The 27,789-nt window shown below is 44.9% G+C and overlaps 2 protein-coding genes across 2 annotated transcripts; one reads left to right on the forward strand and one right to left on the reverse strand.

Moving 5' to 3' along the window:
* Nucleotides 1-616: 616 nt before the first annotated feature.
* RHOV (ras homolog family member V) lies at nucleotides 617-7,346 on the reverse strand. The gene is made up of 3 exons (XM_065838829.2): nucleotides 7,019-7,346; nucleotides 3,697-3,755; nucleotides 617-3,358 (listed from the first exon to the last, which is right to left on the reverse strand). Exons 1-3 carry the CDS (start codon nucleotides 7,212-7,214, stop codon nucleotides 2,918-2,920), a joined length of 696 nt encoding a protein of 231 aa, XP_065694901.1. The 5' UTR covers nucleotides 7,215-7,346; the 3' UTR covers nucleotides 617-2,917.
* Nucleotides 7,347-15,731: 8,385 nt separating this feature from the next.
* On the forward strand, nucleotides 15,732-27,063 carry VPS18 (VPS18 core subunit of CORVET and HOPS complexes). The gene is made up of 5 exons (XM_065838867.2): nucleotides 15,732-15,897; nucleotides 21,073-21,214; nucleotides 21,378-21,469; nucleotides 22,178-24,048; nucleotides 24,791-27,063. The coding sequence occupies exons 1-5, from the start codon at nucleotides 15,807-15,809 to the stop codon at nucleotides 25,517-25,519; spliced, it is 2,925 nt and encodes a 974-aa protein (XP_065694939.1). The 5' UTR covers nucleotides 15,732-15,806; the 3' UTR covers nucleotides 25,520-27,063.
* The last annotated feature ends 726 nt before the right edge of the window (nucleotides 27,064-27,789 follow it).

The following is a 27,789-nucleotide window of genomic DNA, read 5'->3' on the forward strand; positions in this document are numbered from 1 at the left end:
AGCCCTGACCTACCTGTGATGCTGATGATAAGGCTAAAAGGATGAGTCCTATGAGCTATCTCAGATAGAGGCTTTGTGTCCTATCTGGCATGGGCAAAATTTTTCAGCACTTCAGCAGTGTTTAACTACCAAGGTAAGTTATATCAAGCAGGTCGCTAAATTACCCATCAGCCTAATGACAGAGCAGCAGGCTGTTATTAAGGCTTAAAATGCCAGGTCCTACATGGGCTTGTCTCAGTGAGTGTTGGGAGGGCCTCCTAACTGGTCCCTGGCTGGTGGCTTCTGGGGAGAGGCACTGAAAGCCTTGGATGTTTGCTGCTCCATCCCCCTTGGCAGCCTCCACCCCGAGCGGAGAGGAAAATTAACTGAGGCAACAGAAGGGTCTTGGAAGGTTTCAGCTATGAGGGGATTTTTATCATTGCTAGTGTGGGTTATGATGTGGAGGGACAAGTGAGGCAATTTTCCCCTTATGCTATTGTCAGTAAAATGGAATAACTCCTCCTCTATCTTAAACCCCAGCTTATTTTTCACTGACAAAACTACAAACACATATTGTGGACATTAAAAAAATTTATTTGAACAAATATTAGACACAATCACAGAGGAAGAATACAGTCACTTTTCCAGAGTGAAATAATCCCTGTTTCATACTAAGCTACTGCAGGACAACCCTTGTTCTCCCCAGCAGGAGGGGAGGCTGGTGTTCTCTCCACCTGTGGATTTGCTCCATAGCAGTATGGCAAGCTCCTCAGCAGGTCACACCCCAGCCCCTGGTCTCACAGGCTAAAGAAATGAGTGAAGACCCAACAAACAAACTGAACTGGTGGTACAGTAAAGGTAAATGTACAGGTAGGAAACACACAGGAATGCATTGCTGAGTGAGAGCTTTGTTCTGGAGGTAGGTCCTGCCTAGAGGAGTGTAGGACATGGCACCTCTGGCTACCACTTCTGTACTCTCTGTCTCTTTAGATTCCTCACTGGAGCCAGATGGCATTTCAGCTTGGGGAGCCCTTTCAATGTTTAGCTCATTTTGACACACCATCCTTTTCAGGTCTCTTAAGCCCTACACTACAAGCAGCTCCAAGGCTGTGGGCCACGTCTCTTTGCAAGAAGACTTGCCCACCTCTTTCACACTGTAATATTGCCCAAGGAGACAGCAGGCTTTCCTCACACCCTGGGGACCACATGAGCTGTGCCACAGAGAGAGATGGTTGTGAGAGATGTTTGGATCTAGAGCCATGCTGCCTTACTTTCATTTGTTTCATTTACAGGCCCACTAGCTCAGGTATGCTTGCTTTTGGTGCAGGGCAAACAATCCACAGCTATGTCCCCTTCTGTCACATTACTCCAGAGCATCCCCAAAGTCATGGGTCATGGCCAGATGCAGAGAACACCCCAAGTATTGAAACCATTGCTTGACAGACCTGTCACACTCTCTGCTACATAAACCAGAATGAAATGTCTCTGTGAAAGAAGTTTTAGTTAAGTTCTGTAATAAAATGTGAATAGACTCACTGGGAAATTAATCCTCTTAAAAACAGGTGAGAGGGGAACAGAGCATAGTGAATGTTTTTCTCTGGCAGGAACTTCATAGATTTCCTTTACTTTTGATTTCAGCAGATCAAGCAGTGACTTTTAAGAAAAGGAAGCACAATAAGAAGAAGCCCTGAGCCCTCTGTTCCTGTTCTGCAGCCTTAGGAAGAACAGTACAAAGTAAATTCTGTTTTCCTGTATAGATCTGAAACTGAGGATTTTACTGACCAAGAGGAATTCTCTCTCTCACCTCCTCCTTTTGATTCAGAATGTAATGTATGAACAATATGACTTTGAAATTGAGATCACTAGCAAATTTTCCAGGTACCTAGAAGACTCCCTGAATATTAGCATCTCAATTAAGTAGAATCACAACTTTCATTTAACAATGCTCATTCTTCTTTCCTTCTCCATCTCCCTTTCATCTCTTCTTCCCCCTTTTTATTCTCTTCCTTTTCTTCCTTCTCTCTTTTACTTTTGTTACATGCATGGCTCTCCATCAACGTTTCACCCCTTGGTAGTTAGTGTTACAAACCCTTCACTGACACAGTTTCGCCTCTGCTAGACAGACAGAGCCACTCATCACTGTTCTTCACCTGTTCTTTCTCTCAAAACAACACAAACAACAAAGGCCTTTCAAAATAGGTCCCCAAGTTTCTGACTACCTCTTCAGGTAGGACTGTAGCATTGGCACCCACTGGACTACAGAGTTCTCTCAGAGAACGTTTTGTTTAAAGAACTATTGTAGCTCCCAGTGCATTTTCTCTTCAGGCTGCTAGTGGCATTTATTTAGAAAAAACGGTCTCAAGGGTACTCACGATGCAGAGCCTTTAAGAAAGAGCACTGCTTTTTCACAGCCAAGTGACTTGAACCTATTTTGGCAAGCAGAATCAGAGAGGGAACCCAAGTCTCGTGTTACCAACTCACAGCCGCCTGTAACTGTCCCTACCTTACTCTCTGCCAAGCCTGTAAATCAGCCAAAACATAAGCAGACTTCAAAAGTCCCTCGCGTTTATTATGCTGCATCAGAACTCTGAAAGCATGTTAGCTTTGGACAGAAATCTGGTCATTTGGAACAAGGTAAGGAACCTGCCTGTTCTGGGGTACTGAGTCTTAGTGTAGTAAAGGCTCCCATTAGTCTGGGACAATACAGACATGTCCAGCAGGTACTTATAGCTGCCTGGACCATTCCACATCCTGGCAGAATGGAAATCCAGTTCATCTCTCCTGGGCATCAGATACTGGAACCCAGCAAGAGCCAGGTTTCCAAGCCCACCAGCTTATCATACCCTCCTTGCTGGGGCCATAGGAGCAGTCACTCCCAAGAAGGTGCAGAGCCAATAATGGCATTGAGTGTTTCTTTTTCCCCCCACTCAAAGCAGCTTCAGACAAAGCAGAAGAATTTCTTCCAGCGGCACTTGGAGAGAGTTTTGATGCCTTTGGCAGTCATCTTCTTTTCCTGCCGTGCTTTGTGCTCAACACCACTGACAATGGCCATGTCAAAAACTTCTTTGAGGTTCTTCTGGGTCAGGGCTGAGCATTCCAGGTAGGCTTCAGCCCGGATTTTGTCAGCTAGACCTTCTGCCTGGGGCCGGGGCACGGGCTTCACATGGTAGCGATCCAGGCTGATAAGGACATTGACATCGTCCCGCAAGTCTGCCTGTGTCCCCACCAGCAGCACCGGTGCCCGGGGGTTGTGAGTTCGTATCTCAGGGATCCATTTCTCAGTAATGTTTTGGAAGGAGCTTGGGTTTACCACACTGAAGCAGACAAGGAAGACGTCGGTGTCAGGGTAACAAAGTGAGCGCAAGCAGTCAAAGTCCTCCTGTAGAAAATGGAGGGAGGGGGTAAAAAAAGCAAAAAATTCTTCACTAGACTGATCTCCTGGCAGCATAGTGCTGCAGTGGCTTTTTCACATGTTAACTGAGACAGCAACATCCTCAGAGGCAGGGTATGGTGCTGACTTTGTGGCAATGCTACAGTTCCAGCATAAGTCTCAGAGCTGAAGAAGTCTGTCATACCCCTGTCTGTGACTGCCACACCAGCAAACAGCTGGACTAGGGCATTTCCTTCCTTCCCAGTTAAACACTGTATTCTTCAAAAGCCTGCACACAGACCGGGTCACATAGGACCAGAACTGACAGCTGTTTTGATAGAGCTTACCTGTCCAGCAGTGTCCCACAGCTGGATCCGGACTGGGGCTCCATCCACCAGGACTTGCACTGTAGCAGAAAGGAACAAGCATGAGTCTAAGGGAGCTACCCAGGATTCACACATGCACTTATACAGTATTTTTCCCAGAGCATCCTGTTTTGTGTCCCACTGAACAGACATCCTGGAGTCACCCAAGTCTGTCCTCCTTGCTGAGCATCCTCCCAAACCTCACAAATCAGCTGAAGCTTGCACTGGAAACATTAAGAGACCCACAACAAGCTTTCTGATTTGGTTAACCCTCAGCTGTTTTGGGCTCCAGGGTTTTGAAAGAATCATCCCATATTACTGGACCCTTAGCCAAATGGTGCCCCCTGAGAACAACTTGTTCTTCCATAACCCGAGAAAGCAGATAAAGATAAACACAGACAACTTCAGCAACATATGTCTAGCTTTTTGGCCCAGAGTGGAAGTTCATATCAGTTTCCACTAAACAAGCTACTGGAGATTTTTCCCATCTGGGCCAGAAACTTGGACGTAAAAGAAAAAAAAAAAAAAAAAAGAGTGTCCTAGCTAAGGAAAAGCAAAGACCAAAACCCAACTTTGAAATGAAGAAGTGAATAAGGAAACAGTGATGAGTGAAATCCCCTTCAGAGACTGGAAAACTGCTGAGTTACACATGTAAGGTCTGCTCCCTTTTCACTCCCTAATCACAGTAAGCCTTCATGTGGTATCAGCTGACTCAGACTGAGGGCTGGCAGGACCTCTGATGGAAACCTGGAATGAAACTGATAGATGTTTAAGTGCACAGACACCACAGAGACTGGCTGGGAACAGAGGAAAAGGAGAGAGGGGTTAGGGGAGCTGGAAATCACTTGAAAGTCCTGACAAAGCAGATGGGGCTGTGCTCTGGCAAATAGAGGCAGACATCCTGGCTAAGGTGACAATGGGTGGCACTTGACACATGGTAGCTAAATGCATTCCCTGTGCCCAGGATGAGGCTTTATTGTCCTTTTTGTTAAACAAAAAAAAAAAGCCAACAACAAACCACAAACAAAACAGAAGATGGAATGATCTTTTGTGGTTCTTGAAGTAATCAGCCAGGTGAGAAAAGTGATAGGAACAACTGACATGGTGAGTTTAACACAAGTTCGTGGAGGAGATCACTCCTCCCTGAAAGCAGCTTGTGGAGGAGGTAGACACAGACAAAAGATGAGCTTAAGTCTGGTGGGAGAGTGAAATTGATGGAAAAACCAAGGGGTGGGTGCGTCCAGCACAGCGCCACTCCTCACGGCATAGCTTAGAGTCATCGTTCCCTTGTGACTGGGAAACAGTTGGGCCCCAGAGGAGGAAGAGAAACCTGTTCCTGATCAAAGAACCTGCTAGATCCTGACTTGATCTGCAAGGAACTGGGCATTTGCCTTTCTAGTATCTGGTTTCTTCTGTCTCACAAATGTGCTGAGAGAAGGAATTAACATCTCTGAAATGTTTTATAATCTTCAGAAGAAAGGCATCACATATATTACCTGCTGCTCCAGTGCTTGCACAAGGTTTTTCTGTACCTGCTGCTAGCCTAAACTGGGCTAGAAACCCTGTGACAGCCCTCCCAATACCGCCCTCACAAGGCACACACCCTCAGGACTAGGCTGAGTGTTGGGACAACAGCAAAGGGGCCAGCAGAACAGGACAGCCCGGTGGAGAAAGGGCACCAGGTACACTGCTCTACCTGGCAGTGACACCCAGCAGGACGTGGCAGACAGACAGATATGGGATATAATTGGGCCACACTCTCAGAACCATTCCTCAGATAACACAATACTTTCTTCCATCTTCTTCAACTGGTACTGGCATTGCAGTGCCTTGACCGTAACTAGGGTTAGGATGTAAACTGTGAAGCTCAGTTCTGCTGGCAGTTTCAATTGCAAGTACTCCCCAAGAGCGGAAGGAATTTGGCGGAAATTTCTGATATGGATCTTGAACTGTGCTTAGTGAATCCAAGGAGGGACTTTCCTCAAGTTTATCCAGGTTAAGTGTAGGAGTGGGAAGGGAAACTTCTCTATTCTCCCAATAAGCAGAAAGTGAACTTTGGAAGACCTGCTTTTAATGTTTTTGATTTCTATCAGCTGCAAATCCTACATGCCTCTGGATCAGGCTCAGTACTTGGACACCTGAAATAGGGCTAAACCCATGTGCAGCTATCTTCAGATTACTTGCTCCTAATTGGGCAGTCTCTGAACTGCCTCCAGCTTTCTGGATCATTTTACTATGGATTTGCCCTTTACAAAAACGTGGAGGCTAATGAAGATAATGTCAAGCCTCTCTCAGCTCAAAACTGCACACATCAGTCTAAAGGAGCAGAGAGAGCAGCAACCTGTCCCTTGGAGGACTTGAGGGTTCCATTCATCTGTTCCCGAAGGACCACTGGACTCGTGTTCCCAGTTCATTTTGTCCAAGGAACAATGGAAGAGCTTGGAGAAGGTCAAGGCAAGGCAAATCAACAGTTCCCAGTGTAAGAGTGAGCAACTGGGGGGACAGTCAGACAAACAAAACACTCCCTCTAAGAACCCCTGAGACTATGACACATTAGAAGTCTTGTTCCTGGTCTGACTTGAGCCCATTTCTAATCTACTGATCTATACTGTCATGTATTGTTGTGTTTCTTCAGATCAGATGAAGATCAGAAATCTTTCAAAGGGTTTTGTGTTTTCCTGGGGTTTATATTAGAAACTGGAGCACAAAAGGAGTGGAGGACAAGAACAAAGATGGCATTTACAAAAGTGGAAATTAATGAGAACTCATCAGCTGACAGAGAAGGTGATTCTAGCTAAACTTAGAGCTCTTCAACTTTTTGGCAACCTCAATTCAACAATAACTTGAGTGGACATGTGGGAAAAAGGATGTTTTTGCTGAGTATCAGTTGAATATAGCAGTGCAATGCTGCAATGTTTCTGAAGCTAAAAACCGGCACCATCAGAAAATAAAGTCCCCTTCTATTTAGCGACAATAACACCACAAAACCAGGAAGGTGTCCAGTTTCATAGAACTTGCAAACCGACTTGATACATGCCCTGTTGACACATAAAGCTACAAAATGCAGGACTTCCACCTGCTAAACTTCACAAAACACCCGAGGGACTCAGACCGAGTTGTAGAAAACGCCGTTGGGCTTTGTGTCCCCAGGCTGTGCTCACCCTACACCCGCAAAGCCATCTCCGGTAGCCCGTCCCACCGGGAAAGCCCACCCAGCCGCCCCGGGAACACCGAGCAGGGATCCCCCTGCTGCCACCCCTCGCCCGGCCGGCCGAGGCACCGCGGGGCCCGTGCGGGCGCCTACCGGAGAAGGTGTCGAGGGCGGTGGGCTGGTACTCGTCGGGGTACCCGTTGGTGGTGTAACTGACGACCAGACTGGTCTTGCCCACGGCGCCATCTCCCACCAGCACGCACTTGATGCCCAGCTCCGGGCCGCTGCCCCGAGCGGGGCTGTGTCTCCGCAGGGCAGGCGAGTAGTCCAGCAGCTCCTGAGGGGGCATGGCACCGGTGACACCGGGGGCTCGGCGGGGCTCAGCGCACGGAGCGGCGCGGCGAGGCCGCTGCCATACCCGGCCGGGCGGGCTGCTCTTGGGGCTGCGCGCTGCCGTGCGGTGACACCCACTCCGACCCGCCTGACACCGCTCCTCATCGCTGCACCTGCTGCCCTGCGCCCAAAACCGGCCCCCATTTCCCTAGTCCCGCCCCGGCCCGCCCCGTCGGGAGGGCGGCCCGGCCCAGCCGCCTCCTCCCGCCGCCTCCCTCCGGCCAGAGCCCGGTGCCGCATCCCCCTCCGCTGCTACGGCCCCCGAGCAGCGCTCACTCTCGGGATTTCGGTAGGATCCGAGTGCTCCACCCTACTTCATTTTGTGCACCCACAGGGGAAAGCCGCGGTCCCCCCACGCCCCCTTTTTATTTTAAAAAGAAGCTGCGCTGATGTATTTATCTCCACTGACAGGTAGCCCCCCTCTGGAGCACCTGTGATTTCTGAAAGAAGGGAACAAAATCAACGGTGTTGGTCAGTATTGTGAGGGACAACAGAAAACAAATGACAGAAATACATCACTTTTGTTAACTACATGATTGCCATTACCGAGTTCCTCTGACCCAGCTGAGCTGTTGCTACATGCTGGCAAAAGCCACAAAGTGTATTTTCCCATGACATGCGCAGGGGTTCCCATTCTACTGCCTTTTTTCATATTCACCTCCGGTAGCTCACACGCTACACTGTGCCTTTGGCAGTGGAGGAGACGACTCCATCCCTGCCCTGGGGAGCTCACTGTCTGAAAAAGCACGACTAAACAAACAGAAGAGTGGGAGCACACCACTTAAAAGCAAAGATGTGGCCAAGTTATCACAGCAACCATTGCACCCCAGTGTATCACCACCAAGTGATTGAAAACACTGGAGGGAAAGTATTAATGCATGCAATATCTAGTATTGCAACATCAGCTGGAAGCTGGAGCGAAGTTCTGGCTGTCGATGAATGTCACCAATTTAGTTACATGATGTTCTTTGTGCTCTCAGCAAGGGAGACCTGTTTGCATGGGCAGGTTCGTGCTGCAAGGAGCTGTTGGTTAGCTAGATCCTGAGCTTGTGTCTCTGCATCCATGCTGAGAAGCTACCCAGGTGTTTCACCTATATTAAAACTAAAATTGAGAAGATGTCCTTAAGTCAGGCACAGCCTAAAATGCTTTTCCCCAGGGTTGACAGAAGGTCAAGAGCTCCTTGGCTTCAAGAATCTCAGCTGGTTCCACTTCCAAAGCATGTCCACTTTCTGGAGACAGCCCACAAGCTTCCTAGGAACAGCACTGGGCATGAAGGCTTTTCCTCTGCAGTTTTCTCTAGTAGTTTGCTTTAATCTCCTCCTTCTGTATTTTTACTAGCACAGCCTTACATTTCTAGAGCTACAAAAAATGGGGATGGCATTATAAACCAGGCTGCCGCCAAAATGTGTGCCAGATCGTCTTGCTACAGTGAGCGGCTGCCAGCTCAAGTGACTGGCTTACATGAGACCTAGTCCTCTATTCAGCAGTGCCATACTCTTCAGCACCAGTTCAGAGCCAGGTGACAGCTAAACTGCTCCAGAAGAGGCAGAAAGTGCTGGGACAGGTGACACTCTGTAATGTGTGAGGTGCAGCTGTCCCTCCAATGGGGCTGGCAGGGACACGCTGCACTGCAGACGGGGCCGGCAGCACAGCAAGCGAGGATCCTGCAGAGGGTTTCCAGTGCATTTCAGGCACAGGCTGACATTCTGTGAACTATGACATTTCCATTTAATTGGAAGGAATGAATGTAAATGAGGCAGTATTCACCAAATTATTCACTGTTAGCAAGTGTCAGCAGCGGCCAGGGGAAGAGACCAAGAGGAGCTGGCAGCTCTTGTTTCCTATGCGCTGCTTACTTAGAAATGGATGTTCCTCGGGAATATACACTGTTGCCCCACTTCAAGGACTGAATCCCTTTTTCTCTTGTTCCCTTCCTTAAACCTCTTCCTCCTGTGACTGTGTTCTTTTCCCCTTGCAGTTTCTGACAGCCATTGTTTGACACACATTTAACTTGTGGATGAGCTTAAGTGATTTTTAATCTATATTTAAACTAAGTCATTAAGCAAACAAACAGGGCAGCTCCCATGGGTTTGTTTCCCAGGTCTTGCCTTCCTCCTGACAGCAAACAGAAAATGCAAGTTTAGTTTCACAATGCAGCAAGGAGTCAGACATTTTGGTTTTGCAAGATTTTTGTACAGTTTTGGTTTTGTTTGTTTGTTTCTTTGTGTGAGGTGTTTTTTTTTTTTTTTTTAATTTTAATTTTGGTGAAAATCTCTCCCATTCCTAGAGCTGCTGAGCCAACAGCCACAAGGACAGGCTCTGTACTTGCAGGTAGCAGGTACAGCAGAAGACCCCAACCCCATCGCACGCTGCCTCCCTGATGTGCTCCTCTGCCAAGACCAGCTCCGGCTGAGTGGGAAATAAGCAGTCTGCAAGGCTATGTTTGGCCTCTCTCCCAGGAATTATAATTAGTACCAATTACGACAGTATTCTTCATGATGTGAATTCCCATCCACTGGGAAATAAGTGCAGAAGATCAAACTCTTTTCAGCCAGACCAAATATAGATTTCAGGTACTGTTGGCATTCAGCCATTATTCAGCTGGGCTGTATCATCATATGTAGCTGCTTAAATTAAACAGAAAAGCTGCTCCATTAGAGTACACAGTGAATTATAGTGGAAATCAATTTAGATATTTAGGCAGTATGTGATTGTCACCACCAAACAAACTTTATACATTTGTTCAAAGTTCTATTACTAAAAAGGCACAGTTATTTAGAGGAAGACACTTCCTTTTCTGCCCATTTCTATTAATTATAGCCACCTCTCTCAACAGAGCTATGGCAGGAGAAGTCTGCTTGTGGACTAAGTTAAAAACAGTAACTAAGCCCATCTGGATGAGGAGGAAACTAGGGCTCTTCCCTTGTGATGGGGACAAAACTATGGATCAGCTCAAACTATTCCATATAACTTCCCCACTGAAGTGCAGTGTTAAAACGGGGGAAATTCTGACGCTGGGACTTTTTGCAGCTAATGGTCCCGACTTTTACTGGCTCCTGAACAATACTGCACCTCTGATAACATCGTATTCTGCCTCCCTGGCTGATCTCATTTCTAGCTTGATAACTGTGTGGCCACGGACCAGTCTGCCCGAAAGTCACAGAGTGGGAGCCACTATCACAGTCTCTGGTAAAGCCTACCAAACTACCCCCATTGCCTCAGGAAAGGCATTGCATGTTGTGGGAGTTGGGAGACCTCAGTTTTACAAACAGCAGAGCTCTCTCTTACTAAGGGAGAGAGAAAAATTGATTGGGCATTATTAACACAGCAGTGAGCAAACCTGCCCTCCAGCTTTACCTGCATTTGTACAAGTGGGCTGTGTATGTCAATCCACTCCTTCTGCAAACGATGCCCTTGGATCACATTTCTGAATCCTTTCACAGTGCTACGTGTGAGGAAACACAAAACAATGAGAAACAACAAGAAACTGTGGGATGATGAGAACAGACAACGATGCCATCACGCACTGGGGCAGGGGCTGAGGATCTAGATGGGGAGAGGGACTAAACTGGGGTGCAGGTGCCAGAACAAACCCAGTCCCCTGATACCAAGAGGGATCTGGTATCCCAGCTGCCCGGCCAGTCTCCTTCATAATCACAAGCAATGAGACAACCAGTGCTGAGTCACCAGCATTTTGTCATGCACCTGAGTGTGCATCCTCCCTGGGAAAAATCAAGTGTAATTACCACTTAAAAGAATTGACACACAAAAGGGTGAAGGCAAGAGCTTGAGCCTGGTTTTCCCTGGCAGTGTACCTGGTCTAGTCACTGCAACCTGCAGGAAGTGATGTCAAATGCTGCTTCATATCATTTTCTATCAACCTTGCAGAGGCAGAAATAGATACAATGCACGAGTCAGTGGAAAATCAGGCTTTGGCTATTCATGGAAAAATTACTACAGCTGAAATCAAAGGAAGAAGGATCCTAGTATCTGCCTTCCCATATAGAGCTCTTGATTGATAGGAGCTCTGTAGTTTCTAAGCCCACAGAAATAAAAATACTTCATGATTCTATAGCAGCTAATGGGTATTTCTGGTGTGCCCTGAAGATGTGTGATTTTGGAATGCCTTTTAAGAAAATAAAAAAAAAAGTAGAGAAACAATGTGATAATACAGCACCTACTATCCTGGCCTGTTTTTTATTTCTCTTTGGAAATAAAAGCAATGCCATGGGGGCTGTACAGAGAGGTTCTGGTTCATCTGCTCACTGCCACTCTAGTTAAATGAGGAGGCAAAGAGCTACAACAACATTATACCACATTTTCAGATTACAGAATAATAAATTAAAATGAAATTACAACAGCACTAGCTTCAAAAATATTTTCGTAAATGTTCCAATGAAAGATAAGCATGTATCTTGTACTCAGCCCCTTTCACAAAGACAAATTAATCTCCTATCTGACTTGCACAGGAACAAGTCCTACCTCTCAGATGTTCTATAAATAATTAAGAAGTATGTTGCCATCTGCTGGAGAACATACATATTTTAATAAATCAACTGATAAATGTGAAAAAGTGGGCAAGGTTTAAGGCACTCAAAGCCGTTTATATCTGAAATAGAAACAGCAAACTTCAGACTAAAGATTGGTTGGGAGACAATGGTGTGAGCTTAATTTAATTATGTGACTCAATTAGACACCTTACGGAAAAGATCAGTTAACACTTAACTGGAAGGGGTGAGGGAATTAGCATGAGGAATGTGATAAGGTTCATGGCCCCCACGTGAGACAGGGACAGGCAGGCAGTTAATACCGAACAGTGAGGGGCTGGCTTGAAGAGGGATTGCTAGCAAAACCATAAAATGCTCTAAGACTACCATCTCCACCAAACTACCAGTTTCAGTTCTCAAGCTTATCATTCATAGATCTTCCTTTAGGATCAGAACTGAGGGATTAGCCACAGGTGCTGGTGATGGGAAAAAGGTTTCCTCACTGTAAAAACATGTTTCTGTCTTTTCTCTCTGGTGCTTGTGTGCTCATTCTAGGACTGACGGGTTGTGCTCGTAGAGTTTCTGAACAGCAGCACACCCTGGAGTGCATGTGTAACATCAACAGGTATTGATAGTTCACTTGTGGGAAAACTTCTTAAGGTGTCAAGAGGAGCTGTGGCAAGCAGTCTGCAATTGCTGCGCTGGCATAATACAGTTCCATGCAGCTTTTGGGGAGCTTGGGCGTATGGTTAATGGTTAGGACGAGATGGATTTCTGAGCTTTGATCTCTTGCAGTGTAAAGTATAATTGCTGCATGGCTTCCCACGTAGTCTCCAGTTCAGGTTCTCATGGGTAACCGTGGTACCCATAGGTACACAGCCACAACACTTTATTTTACTGTAGTAAATCTGTGCATAGAATTCAAGCAGTCACTCAAAGACAATATTCGTGTCACTGGGGAAGTGTTGCTCTTGGGAGAAGGTCTCTTGATTGCGTGGGGGACATCGGTATCTGCAGCACTTTCCTCAAGGCAGGTACAGAGGTGTTAGAGAGCCTGGCTGTATACTACATTTTTGTTGGCATCTTACGTTGGCTGTTGCATTTGGGGAAATACACGTATTTGCCTATGGCTTTTATGAATGCAGTGTATTTTTTTACGTTGATCACAGTGAAGGAATATTCTACATACAGTGAGGTGTAGTGATGATCAGTACCACATCTGTTTTGTCAATCTGTGAGGAAGTCCAGGATTTAATTCAAATTATAATAGTGTCACTAGGGTATTTCAGGGGCAGTTCCAGTCATTTAAATCTGAGCTGCCTTTGTTCTGCCCTTACCTCTTCTCACAGCCACATCCTCCTGCCCTCTCTTTTGCACCAGCACTTGTGTTTCGATTGTGGATCACACAGTCAGCTGCTGCAGGGCAGGGAGCTGGCTCACCCTGCAGTCATACATGAACTAATACTGGCACAAAGTATGGGCAGACAGGGCAGCCGGGAGTGACAGAGACAGAGTTGTGGAAGCCCAGATTTAGACAGGCTTAATCTGCTGGGAATCCAGATCTTGGACACAGTATGTGTTTGTCAATGCCATTATCTCCACACTGTTCCTCAAGGCAGCTAAAGAGATTAGCATGTCAAAACAGCATGTAGACGTTGATAGCTGTGTCCACAGTTTGGAGAAAATGCTTAAGCCAAAATTGCTGCAAGTGTGACCACAGTCATGAAAACAAAACCAGAATTTAGGTTTTCAACATAAACACATCACTGAAATCACTCACTTAATTCTCTCCCACAGGTCCCACTTATAGACTTACACCACTGCTACACACAAAATGTAACCATCTAGTTCTCCATGCACTCCTGGTGAACAAAAGAGCTGATAAATCATTTGTCTGCAACCCCGCTCTCCCCCGCTTTTCCAGAATATGGAATCTGTGAACATAATACTGATATATAATTATTGCACATGTTTGTAAACTAAATAATCACAGCAGATGATAGTGCAGATGGACAGAGCAGGCTTGTGGGTCTGGATTAGCTTTAGGCTGATGTTTCATTTCCAAATAAAGTGAGGATCTGGCTTCCAATTTAACCACACTAAAATCAAAGGTTTATCATGAGATATCAGTCCCAATTGTCAATAATATCTGCCAGAATGGGAAAGTCTGTTCCATTTCTGAATCTGACTAAGAAAAAAAGCCCCAACATTATAAAGATATGTCCTGACCTAGGCTTTGAATGGAAACATCCCATACAGTGGGACAGTCAGAAATTTGTGCACAAATTTCAATTTAGCCTGATTTCTAGACATATTTTGAAAGAGTTTATTTCCTCCTTACCAAATAACCCTTCAGTCTTCTACTGCTAAAATTTTGACACACATACACAAAAGTATAAGCAGCATTGCTGAAGGCAACAGGGGAGAACCTCATCCACAAATATTTAATGCACAAGCATTTTATTCTCGTGCACAACTATTGCTATTCTATTCTCATCTGAAATGAGGGGTCAAACTATGCTCAACCCTGTTATACAAACATGAGCTGAAGCTGCAACCAGTGCCGAGGAGGACTACTCGGATGCTCCAGGAAACTAATGACCTCCTCTCCTTAAGAGGAAAAAGGAAAGAACATCTTGGTTTGCTAAATCCTGGATTTGGTACATCTGAATGAAGGCTATGATTGATGCATTGGAGTTTTGCAAATACAATTAACACACTAAAATCTCCTTTACACTCAGGGGCAGTGTTTGAAGAAGAACAAATGGATTCAGACTAGCCACAGCTTATGTTAGACTGGAAATCAGAGCTTGAAATCATGGGAGTAACCAGCATTTGGAACGAGCTGGACCAGTCAGGGTTAAAAATACCCATGCTTCAAGCCAGAGCTTGATAAGAACAGAGAAAGGACTATATGACGTGGTATCTGCAAGAGTGGGGTCTGATAGTCCAAGAAGTCCCTTCCTACCTCATTACCCTAAACCTAATGAATTTGTGTGTACCCCTTGAGAAGCTGAAAGAGAAGAGTTGCTGTTTATGATGATCAGGATGATTGAAGAGCAAAGGAATGTGGTTTTGTTGTTTTGGCTCACAGCTGCCACATATAGAGGGTAAACAGCAGAGGCTGGGGCTGGGTCCTGGCTCCAGCCAGCGCTGGCAGGGAGGGTGAGTCAGGAAGAGCCATCTGATGTTTTTAGCAAAGCTGGCAGAGGTGACCCCATAGAGGGGCACCACAGGAGCCTCTGGGGACCCAGCTGGCATGAGACCTGTGTGTCTGTCCCAGCCCTGGGGAGAAGGCCTGGAGAAGGAGCCCTAGCTTCTTGGGGGTGAGGTGTCCAGGGCCAGCACAGACAACAAGGAGCTGCCACTTTCTTGCTTGTGCAAAGGCAAGCACAGCCACTGCTGCTGGCCTTGCCTCGCTCGGGGTGGGAAGAACTCCTGCACCTTGTCATGGATCCCTCTGTGCTGCAAGCTGTCCTGCACCCTGTGAGACAACATTTCCCTATTTCGTCCAAAAAGCACTGTGAGGGTTCAATATGATATACAGTATATAACATACATACAGTATGTACATCTGTATTCATTTTATATAGGATGAAACTCAACTGTTGTGTAACAAATTAGCGTTTTTGTTAATGCCATTGTTATAAATTCAGCTAGTTTAATCTAGAGCATGAGGCTAGAACAACAGTCCTTAAGCACTATTTAGTACTTCAGAACCCCAGCTCTGAATTCCTATTTTGTGACACACAAGCCGGGTTCTAGTCTAGAAAGCTGAGATAAACTCGCAGAGCAAATCTAGCACAGTTCATGCACAGCCATACGCTGCATCGCCATATGCTTTGCCACAATCATAATCTTAGCAATGAACCCAACATTTTACCCCCCGCTTTTTGGGTGTCACCCCTTCCCTCAAGGCGACTCCCCACCCCGGCGGAGGGGTGGGGCAGTGGCGCAGGCGCAGTGCGCGACGGGCGGCCACGTGACGCGGGTCAGCTGAGCGTTGGCGGAAGTGGCCGGCGCGGGGTTGGGGTGCCGGTGCCCGCGTCCGTTGGCCGCCATGGCGTCCATCCTGGACGAGTACGAGGATTCCCTGTACCGTTCCGCCTCCGTGCAGCAGAGCCGCGCCAGCGTGGGCATCCCGCACTCCGGTAGGTGCGCGGCGGCGCCCACGCAGCCCTCTGCCCACGCAGCCCTCTGCCCACGCAGCCCTCTGCCCACGCAGCCCTCTGCCCACGCCGGCCCCGGGGGCAGCGGGGCCCTGAGGTTACAGCCAGGCCCTGGGCACGTCGTGTCCCCCCAGTCCGCCCAGGGGAGGTCTAGGCCCGGTGTCCGGCCGACTGGAGGCCTGCTTCCCCCAGTAGTCCCTCTGCGGGGCCCCTGGTGGGCAGGGAGCCCTGCTACGGGTTTCCCTGCAGGGAAGGGGAGGCAAGGTGGCAGCTCCTTAGCTGTGGGCGGGTTGAGGAGTGGTGGATGTCAGGCTGAGGGGAATGCTTCCAGTAAAAAAGTGTATCACTGCGTATGTGGTGTAACATTCAGCTGTGATTTGTTTTTCCACCATTTGCTGTGTGAAATGTTTTGACGCAAGGGCCACTCAATTCCTGATGAAGCTCAGGGGTGGTGCAGGGCATCCTAGCAAAACTGACGTGCTGGTTATCTGTGGGAGGGCTTTATAAGGCCATACCTGCCAGTGCTGTGAGTGGGATGTGGTGGAAACGTGTGTGCATGAACTGGCCGGCCTTTGTAGTCACAAGTTATAACCGCACTTCAGCACTACTCGGTTCGGAGCTGTGGTAATTATCTGACGTTGTCACATCAGCTTGCTTCCTTTTTTTTTCCCCCTTCATCCTCTCTGAGGAACTCAGCTGTTATGGCCACAGTATTCTGGTTGTGGGCACAGCTGTACCTGCCTGGAATTAGTTTCCTAACCCAGGTGCAGTTTACCAAAGGCATCATTGTTTGGAATGTTTCCCCTAGGCTGACTATGTGAGGGCAAGGTTACTGCTGAAAAGGATTACCAAGAAAGCAATTAAACTTTTCTGTTAAGATCTGTGAAGTTTTGATATACTGCAGTGTCCAGGGAGGTGTATAATCAATGTAAAGTAACAGTGTGATGATGAGCCAGTTGTTCCTTTCATGTGTGAGAAAGTATACAAATGGCAAGCATATACTGTGATAAATTCAAGGTTTATTAGGTTCTATAATTGTTCCCTTTTAGATGACACCTCACAACGTTTTTTTGAGTATAACAGGGAAATACAAGTTATGAGAGGATTCTGTTCTGCCTGGTCTTGTCATGGTAGCATCAGCTGCCATGCAGAGCTGGCATTTTTGAGTTTGGAAATGCATGGATGCATTCTTTGAAGATTTTTCTTCATACAGTGTTGCCCATTGTTAACCTTTGGGGAAACCAGGTTGTGAGGTTTACATATGTGGTAAGAATCGATGAGTTATGTCATATTATGTATATTCTTGAGTATAAATACACAGAATTTCTCTAAGTACTGAGGTAGGTATGTTCCCCGTGTTTGTTTTAGCATGTGTAGTTATTTTGTTGTGTAATGTTAGATAAAAAATAATTGTCCTGATTAGATGTTGTGCAAAACAGTGTTGGGACAAGCTGTATTACTGAAAATAAATTTTCAAGGACTCAGCTTTTCTTCTTGACTGCTGCAACACTGTCTTTAGTCATGACTGTCTTACAGTTGAGAAATCTATTTGCTGACAATTGATCTTGGAAAATGAAGTTTTGGAAGCTACTTATATGCAAAGGAACAGCCTAATCAGGATTTTAATTATTCTTAAATCAGATTGCACTGATGGTTTTAGGCAAAACTGGTAGAAGTTGTGGGCAATCTGAAGTTTAAACAAATTAATTTTGGAAAAAGATGCAAGTAATAGTTAACTTTCAGGACTTCTTTCAGGAAGTTAAGTTGGACGTTTTAGTAGATGTTCAAACTTATTCTTGTGTTTCAGTTAGCTGTTCCCTCTGCTTGTTAAACCGCAGGTGCTGTTTCTTAAAGTTTTAGGTAACCAAGCAGTGACTCTGTTGCCAACCTAAAGTACTGCTGCAGTGTAAACTTGAAATAATACGGTTCCAGCATGAAAAGACCTACTTTGACTCACTAGGCATGACTGGTGTTTGTGAGCTTAGATCTTTGAACAGATTAAAAGCATTAAGGAAAAATGCAGATTTATCCAGAAATCAGAGTGGGAAATGCTGCAGTAGAATCTTGCCTGAACCAGAAGTGGCACACGGCACATTGCGGTCTGTATGAATGAGCAGACTCTTTCAAAGGAATGTATGTCGTAAAATAGACATCTCCTTTGTACAGAGAACTGTAAGTTAATGAAGTACATCCTTCTCCTGTTATGGACACTGGCTAAAATTCCCCTGTTAGTGATGATCCTACAGTTGTTATAATTTTAATGGGTACAGTCCTAAAGAACCCAAAATGCTGGAATCCAACCCACTGGCCTGAAATATGATTGAATAAAAAAAATCCCAAACTCACCCCAATTCAAAACCCTTCCCTCTGCATTGGTGCTGGTTGCTCCCTTTCCTTCTTGTGTTTGGGTTTCTTTGCTGTCTCAGTCAGCCCTGTTTTGAAAAAAAAATCAGCATTGCATGAATGAATGTGACTTGGTGATCTGTTGGTATGTGGGTTTTTCCCATCAGAGTAATCCTTCCTTTTTATATGTAAACACATGTACTTACATCCATTGGTTAGCTGTGACATTCTGTGAGTCTGCAGCTTGGGAGTTTTGTGTGCATGTTTTGAACCACAGTTCATGCCAGTGAATTTAAGCTGTGGCATTGCAGCTCCTTAGTGTGAAATGAAGAACATATGTTTTGCTTAATTGTAAAAATCTGGAAGGAATGCACATTTTTGTAAGTGGGTAATGATTAAGATGTGGATCGATGCGTAAGAAAAGAAGCATGTGCTGAGCAAAAGGCTGCCTACTCAGATTGTGGTTGCTTTGTCTATTCCTGTGTGAGCATCTTTCATCTAAAACAAGAATCCTTTAAAGATCCTGTAGCTGGTCTAGTGTTGAGGTAGAGGCAAGGAGAAGGCTTTGGTAGAATAGGCATTTGAAAGATTTGTAGTGTTAACAGGCTGCTTTCCACTACTACATTGGCCTTTTCAAAAGCAATATGACTGAGTTTTTCAGGATAATTTGGAGGAGGCTGTAGGTATTGAGTGTGCTTTGAAGTGGTGCTGTGAGTCACAGTCTAGAGAATGTCAGGCTTATGCTCTTTAGGATGGAAGCAGTTTGTTTCCCTGAGATACAATCCCAGGTTTCTTTTTTATTTATGTTTGTATCTTCTCAGTTAGCTACTTTGGTCTTAACTTGCTACAGCTCCTTTTGTTTTTAATCTTCCTGTCAAGGCTAACTGCTTGCTTTAGAAATCACTCAGAGGTCAAGCAAAGCAGATGGGTTAACCTAGCAATGTATCAATCTGTCTTGTGTTCTAGTGTGAGGTAGTTGGGTCAGACTGAGATGCTCTACTGTTTTCTTTGTCACAGGGTTATGTAAGACTGTGTGTGTATCGGAAATTCAGTCACTGGGAAAACTTGTCTCATGGGACAGATATGGATGAAACTTTGTGATAAGATCTGTTTGTGGATGCACAGATGTTCCAGGATTTTGCTAATGAGCATCGTCACTTGGTTTTGGTTTTATATGAATGCCTTTTTATTTTTCAGTTCACTGGCATATCTCAGCTCTTTTGTAGTTTTTTGCTTCCTCATAGGAAAACCATGAGGAGTGCTGTCCTCATGTAGAAATGGAATGGCATGATCTCTGCAAGTCCCATGTTTTTTGGGGTGCAGAGGTATAGCCATCTTCAGTGAAAACTAAATCTGTCATGCTGCTTCTGTGTACTGCCACATGATGCTACAGGTTCACCCGTCTGGAGTTTCAGTTGGTTGGCCTCATGCCTATGGCTGGGCTTTTGCCTTTGTCATAGCCAAAGGAACGAGTCTTAGAGTTTGAACTGCATCTTGTGCTTTGCCCATTTGCACTGAAGATCATAAGAGGTTTTTAAAGCAATAGATTTCTAAGATCTACCTATCTATTTATTAACGTATTTCTGCAGAAGCATGCCTCTTCCCTCAAATCAGACCTTACTTCGCCATTCCCTGCCTTTCCCACCTAGATCTCTTTCATAAGTAATCCCTCAACACACCTTTTTATGGATGCCACGTTTCCCAAGCTGGTTGGGACTAAACTCTCTAACTGAATACTTAGTTGCATGAGCTGACTTGCTGTAGTTGCACACACTCCCATTTTCAGTTCATTGATTTGTCAGGTTTGCTTGGTTGGGCTTAAAACTCAGCATGTGTCCCATGAGGTGGGCATGTCTTGTCAAACTTCAATCTTTAACCTTAACTTAATTGGGCATTTCTTAAGATTCAGGCATGGTTTTTGAAAGGATCAGAGGATTAGGTTAGTCTGACTCTATTTTGGGATTTGCCATGAAACACTAAACCAATCTGAATGGGGTTTGGCTCAGGAAGCAATTTGTGCCAGAATTGGTGCATTGATTCAGGAATCACCAGATCTTGGTTATTGTTTTGGTTCAAATAAGTAATTCGCATGCCTTCCAGCAGCAACTGGAAAGTTGCAATTAGGATAGTGTTGTTGGTGGTAAAACAGGGTTATAGTAAAAGCATCTTTGTGACTTCCAGCTGTGTTCCATGCAGAAAGTAATCCAGGGGACTTCTCTCTATGGTGAAGTCTGCTGTGTGGTTACGAATAAACTGACATGACTTTAAAAATAGCTTCAGCTTGTGAATTGTGGATGTCAATTATGGTAGATCATTCAATTCCACATGGAATAGGAGAGAAATATATTTCAGTTAGTGCCACAGTGGTCTCTTGGGTAGCTTGTATGGGAGTGTCAAACCAGAGCCCTTTTTGTGCCTTACCAGCCATTCTTTCCTGTCTTGAACAAATAAACTATCAATGAAAGAAAACAAATTACTTTGATTCTACTCTCCTTTTCAGTTTTTTATGCGGTTTATGTGACAGTTCTGTGACTTCCCCTGGAATTCTGTGTGCTTTCAAATCTATGCTTGTGACAAATTTGCAGTTCTGTGACAAGACAGTAAAGTGTACTACTACTTTTCTTTCCTGTTACACATATCTACGTGACTGCTGCTCTTGGTGTTCATGCTCCATGGAGTGCCTTCCATTTTCAGTAAAACTCGGAGCAGGTGATGATCCTTATAGTCTTTTAGGTTAGATTTTGATGTAGTGCGGGGTGGTTGTTGTGGCTTTTTGTCTTGCTTTGTTTTTATGTGTTCCTGTTCTTTCTCCAGGATATGTGAATGCACGACTGGAGAAGGAAACACCAATATTTAACAAGCAAAGGATTGATTTTACTCCTCCAGAGAAAATTAACAGCTTAGTGGTCTCATCTAATCAGCTCTGTATGAGCCTTGGCAAAGACACCCTTCTCAGGTAATGCTGCCAGAGACCTGCCTTTCCCCTGCCTTTTTTTTTTTAATTAAGTTGCTAAAGAACTTACTGGATAAGAAACCATGAACCCAGTATGGAAAAGAGTAAGCAATTACGCCTACGTGAACTTCTATTAGAAGCACGCTTTCGTGGTTTCTCTTTGCAGGATTGATCTTGGGAAGCCAGATGAACCTAATCAGGTAGAGCTGGGACGCAAAGATGAAGCCAAAGTCTACAAGATGTTTTTGGACCACACAGGTGAGGCAATGGACTATGTACATTTACAGATGGTGGCTGGCTGCAGATGCAATTGAATGTGCATAAGAAGCACTGGTGAAGAAGTTCTCTTTCTGCTCTGTCATTAAGGAGAACAGGTGGTTCTTCTGTGGGCAGGACTGCACTGCGCAAGGGCCCTGCCTACTGATTTGCCCCTGTGCTATTAGGAGAACACTGGCTTGTTGCCTTTGAACTCTCTGAAATGAACACATGCAATTAGACTGTTCTCAGCAAGGCTGCTAAAACCAATAAAAGGAAACGTTTGCTGTCGGCATGTGCTGTGTGTGTTTATATAAGAATATTTTAAAAGGACTATAAAATATCTGCAGCCTTGACTGATTAAAAAAAAAAAAGTTTGGAAAGAGTTGCTTATATCTGTCACCAACTGCCAGGGATAGAAGAGAACTCTGGGAACTATTTGTCCTTAGAACACTTATTGAAACAGCGGAATACCTTCTCGCTGAAGCATCTAGGACTAGTAATTTAAGTTTGCTGTTGCAAAACTGCCATTCTGATCCAGCATGGAAATTTCCCACGTTCCTCCGAATGCCTGGGAACGTCTTGGATTAAGTATGTTGATACCAGAGCTTATCAAATGTGAGGATTAGAAGCCTCAGGAATTTGGCTTGCTTAGGTGTTGTCTTAATTTGTTCTCTCCTTCTCCTTCCCAAACCCTTCTCCTGTTGGCAGGCTCTCATCTCTTGATTGCTCTGAACACCAGTGAATGCCTTTACCTGAACAGAAGTGTTCAGAAAGTGCGAGCACTCTCCCGCTGGAAAGGCCACTTGATCGAAAGTGTGGGCTGGAACAAATTTCTTGGATCAGAGACCAATACTGGGCCTATCCTGGTGGGGACAGCCCAGGGGCAGATCTACGAGGCCGAAATCTCTGTCAGCGAGGGAAGCCTCTTCAGCACTAATCCTGACCAGTACTTCCGCCAGGTCTACACTCTGGAAGAGGAATCAGGACCTGCCCCAGTCTGCTGCTTGGAGATTGAACGAGGGATAGAAGGGAAATTTTTTATTATAGCTACCACTAGAAAGAGACTCTTCCAGTTTGTTGGCAAAGTGCCTGAAGGGGCAGAGCAGCAAGGTTTCAGCTCTATATTTGCTCTGCATGCTGACCATTTGCCCAGCTTCCGGGAGTTTCCAGCCAGTTTTGGTTTCAGTGAGATAGCCTTTTACACCCCAAAACTGCGCTCCAACCCACGCTCCTTTGCTTGGATGATGGGAAATGGTGTTTTATATGGTACATTGGATTATAGTCGTCCTGATTCAATTTTGAGTGATGAACGGGTCTGGGTTTATCCTCCTGATATTGACATAACTGTGAACAAGCCAATATCCATTGTGCTTACCCAGTTCCACTTCCTGTTGCTGCTGCCTGATCGGGTCAAAGCTGTATGCACTCTGAATGGGCAGGTTGTCTTTCAAGATTTGTTCCTGGAGAAGTTTGGCTTACTGACACGCATGATCAAAGATCCCACAGTTCAGCAGATATGGATCCACACTGAGAAAGTAGTGTTCCGTTACCATGTCCAGCGGGAATCTAGAGATGTGTGGAAGATGTATATGAATATGAACAAATTTGATTTAGCCAAAGAGTATTGTAAAGATCGTCCGGAGTGCCTAGATATTGTTCTAGCAAAAGAGGCAGAACACTGCTTCCAAAACAAGAGGTATCTAGACAGTGCCAAATGTTATGCACTGACCCAGAACTACTTTGAGGAAATTGCTCTTAAGTTCATTGAAGCGAAGCAAGAGGAGGCCCTGATGGAGTTTCTGATTAAGAAGCTAAGTAACCTAAAGCCTTCTGAGAAGACGCAGACAACTCTGCTGACGACGTGGTTAACGGAGCTGTACCTGAACTGGCTAGGTATATTGGAGGGAGATCCCTCGCAGCGAAATCTCTATTTGGATACACGGGAGAAGTTTCGCACTTTCCTGAGCAGCCCTAAAAACAAAGACTGTCTGTTTAATAACCGGGCATCTATTTACGAGCTTTTGGCAAGCCATGGGGACACAGAGCACATGGTCTACTTTGCAGTCATCATGCACGACTATGAGCGTGTAGTAGCTCACCACTGCCAGCATGATGAGTATGATGAAGCTCTAAATGTGCTGTCCAGGCACAGAGATGAGAAGCTGTTCTACAAGTTTTCTCCAGTCCTCATCCAACATATTCCAAAGAAGGTAGTTGATGCTTGGATTTCTATGGGCTCTAGACTGGATGCCAGGAACCTCATTCCAGCCCTTGTTAACTATAGCCAGAGTGCCAGCACCCAGCAGATCAATGAAGCCATTAGATACATGGAGTTTTGTGTCTATCAGTTGGAGGAAACCCAGCAAGCCATTCACAATTACCTGTTGTCTCTTTATGCTTTGTGTCGGCCGGACTCGCTGCTGTCATACCTGGAGCAAGCAGGAACCAACCCAAACAGGATCCACTATGACCTGAAGTATGCATTGCGCCTGTGTGCAGAGCACGGGCACCACCATGCATGTGTCCATATTTACAAAGTGATGGAATTATATGAGGAGGCTGTGGATCTTGCCTTACAGGTATGTGTGTCTGTGTGTGCATACTATGATATATAGGAATGTAGCTTGTTCACTTTATCTTGAACAACCAAACATTGAGAGGAACTGAACAGACTCATCAGTATAGGAGCTGTGCAACTAAGTCTAGGAAGAAAGACCTGTCTCTGTTAAACATACTTCTGTGCTTTCACAATTTTTTTATGTAGACAGCTGACTGTGACAAGCCATAATTGAGGGTAGAGGTACGGAAAGTACAAGGGGGAGTAGTGTCTGTCTTAAACTCACTCTCTAGCATAAAATACCTTTAACATATCTGCATTTATGCAAGCCTTGTGTAGCTGTTGTTCAGGATTCTAATTACTTCTATTCGTATCTGTGGTAGTTATCACAGAAGAATGCCTTTGTCAGCTAAGTCTGACCATCAGGGAGATGTTGGAATTTTTAGTTTTGGCATTGCTATGTCTTTGCTGAAACGTGTGGCCAGCAAAGATACTGTAACATGAATTTGCCCTGATTGCGGTGCTGGGCTTTGTTGTTTTTCTCTGCTGCCTGGCAAGTGAATCTTCAGGGAGGAATACTGGTGGAGAGGGGAGGTGTTTGACAAGTAAACAAGGAGCAGGTCAGTAGTGCAGCTCTAGGCAATAAGATAGCAAGAGAAATTTTCTGTTAATGACTCCTATAATGGACAGCAGGCTTTGAAGTGGAATGATAGATAAACAAAGAGGGAAGTTTAAATCAGTACACTTGTCTGTCCAACTTCTAGGTGGATGTTGATCTTGCCAAGTCCTGTGCAGATCTCCCTGAAGATGATGAAGAACTCCGGAAGAAACTTTGGTTGAAGATCGCTCGCCATGTTGTTCAGGAAGAGAAGGATGTCAAGAAGGCAATGGCCTGCCTCTCCAGCTGTGCCCTGCTGAAGATTGAAGATGTCCTGCCATTCTTCCCAGACTTTGTCACTATTGACCATTTCAAGGAGGCAATCTGTAACTCCCTGGAGGACTACAACAAGCACATTGAGGAACTGAAAAGGGAGATGGAGGAAGCCACACAGAGTGCCAAGAGAATCCGAGAGGACATCCAAGAAATGAGAAATAAGTATGGCTCTGTGGAGCCTCAAGAAAAATGTGCTGCTTGTGACTTTCCACTTCTAAACCGCCCTTTTTACCTTTTCCTGTGTGGTCACATGTTTCACTATGACTGTCTCCTCCAAGCAGTTTTCCCAAATCTTCCTGCCTATAAGCAGGCAAAACTTGAAGATCTTCAGAAGAAGCTGGCAGCTACCAGTCAGCCTTCCAAGAGCCACCATCGTCCCAAGGATGCAGATAACATTAGCTTGGGGAAGGGGCAGCAGAGCCGGGAACAGATCAAAGCTGACATTGATGACATTGTGGCAGCAGAATGTGTGTACTGTGGTGAGCTGATGATCCGGTCCATTGACAAGCCTTTTATTGATCCCCAAAAGTATGAAGAGGAGATGCAAAGCTGGCTGTAGTTTTCCAAATCTGCAACTGTCAATGCACCGTAGTGGTTTTGTTTGCAACTTGTGGAGCTTCTGTGGTGGGAATATCACCTCCAGAAGCAGGAACACGGTGGCTTCTGTGGAACTCTAAAGAAAGAGTAGTTGGGTCTTGTTATCAGGATTACAGTGAGCTAGGCTTGAAAATGGGGAGATACAGCTGTGGCTGTCTAAGAACTTAAATAGTTAGAGGTAACCTACTGGAATATCTTTTAGCAGATGTTTGCTCCGTGCAGTTCTTCTGAGGTTCTCAATGTGAAGCTAATGGAGTGCCTTGTTGACCAGAAGGAAATGGGAACAGCTTGTGATTTGTCTTCCCTGTTGTGTGGTACTTGTTTTGGTGAAGACAAGCTTAAAGGGAAAGGTAGTGAAGAACACTAAGTAGTGTAGTCGTCTTCACTTTCAAAACTAGAATTGCCTTCTCTTTCTTTTTTGCTCAGAGTCTATAACCACATACATAGGCAGAACACAAAAGAACAGATGCGCTTGTATATATATTTTGTAAACATCATGCTATACAAATACATGTTTCTGCACAATGTAATATAAGAATGTGTGTAATTCTCAAGCAAAAGTGTCTCATAATACACTTCAGTCATTTGCCTGCAGTTCAAGGTATATAATTCTCGTTCCCACAAGCTTTATGGATGAGCCCATACATTTGACTTGTCTCTAGGTACTCTTCACTTTGTTTCTGGCAATACTTCCTAGCCTGCTCACTCTTGATTTTGTGTTCACTCCAAACTAAAATTGATATATGCAGTAGTAATGTTTCAACTGAAACTCTGCAAGCAGGAACACAGCCTGTTTGTATTGTCCTGCTGTGGTCCTCCAAGCTGCACTGAACTAGGCTAGAGATCTAGTCGTAGGTTCCCTCAAGAGTAGATTGCAGAAAAGTTCTGTTGGTGTGAAATTTGCTTTGCCATTTGAAGCAAGTACATTGTGTCCAGGCAGTCTTTTTACTTCCTGACAGTATTTGATATGTTCTGGACATGGCTGAGGTCAGTGCTGCTGTCTGTTGTTCTGACTTGGAAAATTCTTCCCAGAAGGTGGTGATTCCTACGTTGTGGGTGATGGAACAGACACTTTTCTTTAGTGATTTAGCAAGGATTCCTTGTTTTATTTTTTAAGAAACTAAAATTTTAATGAAGTTCTGCCATTTGGGGTAGTAATTGGCAGAAGAATGGAATGATCTAAATGAGAAATGATGATTCTTGTAATTAAGGCCATGGAAAACACTGTCTCTTGAAAAACCTCTGCAGTTCTCTGATGTGAATGTATGTGCTTGTCTTGAGTACCCCTCTCAACCTGCTAGTCACCCTGTTCATAGGGTTGCAGAAATGGGTCTTCACATCGTTGAAAGGGAATTATAAATTGGTTTCCTCTAGGAGCTGACCTAAGAATTTTGATAACCATTCAGAGCTCCAGAAGAACATCCATGCTTTTGCTGGGAGCTTCAGCCTGGAATGCATTTTATCTATGTAAAATGTCATGAGTAATAAAAAACAGACCTGACAGTAGGAAGACCTGAGGTTTTGAAATCCTCTTTTCATTGTTAGAACCTTGGGATAGGCAGTCTCATTACCACCTGGTAGTGTTTGTTACTGGCTTATGAGAAACCACTGCTTTTGTGGTTCCATTGAGCAGTGGTTCAGAAACCACACAGGCTGTAGTTTTCTTTGGCTCTGGATAGCCTTTTGCTTTGAATAAGTCAAGGGGTCTGCAGAAGAGTTTGTGATGAAAACCAAATGTGATGTCTTTTGAAGTTCAGCATCAGACCTGTTATAACTGGCCACTCCTGACTCATTGTCTTTCCAAGTAAGCAGTGTGGTGTTTAAGGTTGTATATGTCATTATAAAGCAACAGTAACCCCCGCCCGGTTTCTGGTCAAAGGCAAGTGGCTGTTTTTCTGTCCTTTAGCAAAAACATGAGTAATAGCTCATTCTTATGCAGGGAGTAATTTCAAGTTACTTATTTTGTTTGATACACTCTTAATACTTGTTCCATCTCTTTACTTTTGGGTTTTTACAGGTTGCTTTCCTGGTCTATTAGAATTATTATAGTCCTCTGTTGTTTTCCTATTAGCACTACCAGAGAGTTGCCTCAGTAAATGTTTCTGTTGTTCTCTGAAGATGAGCAGTATTATTTGCTTATAGACCACTCCAGGGAGATCTTCTTGTCCATAATATTGGAAGAAGTGTGTGTCTGTAGGAATGGAGGCTTAGCAAAACCCCTCAGGTCTTTAC

This window comes from Patagioenas fasciata, chromosome 5, assembly GCF_037038585.1.
Source record: "Patagioenas fasciata isolate bPatFas1 chromosome 5, bPatFas1.hap1, whole genome shotgun sequence".
In the NCBI taxonomy this organism is placed as follows: Eukaryota; Metazoa; Chordata; class Aves; order Columbiformes; family Columbidae; genus Patagioenas; species Patagioenas fasciata.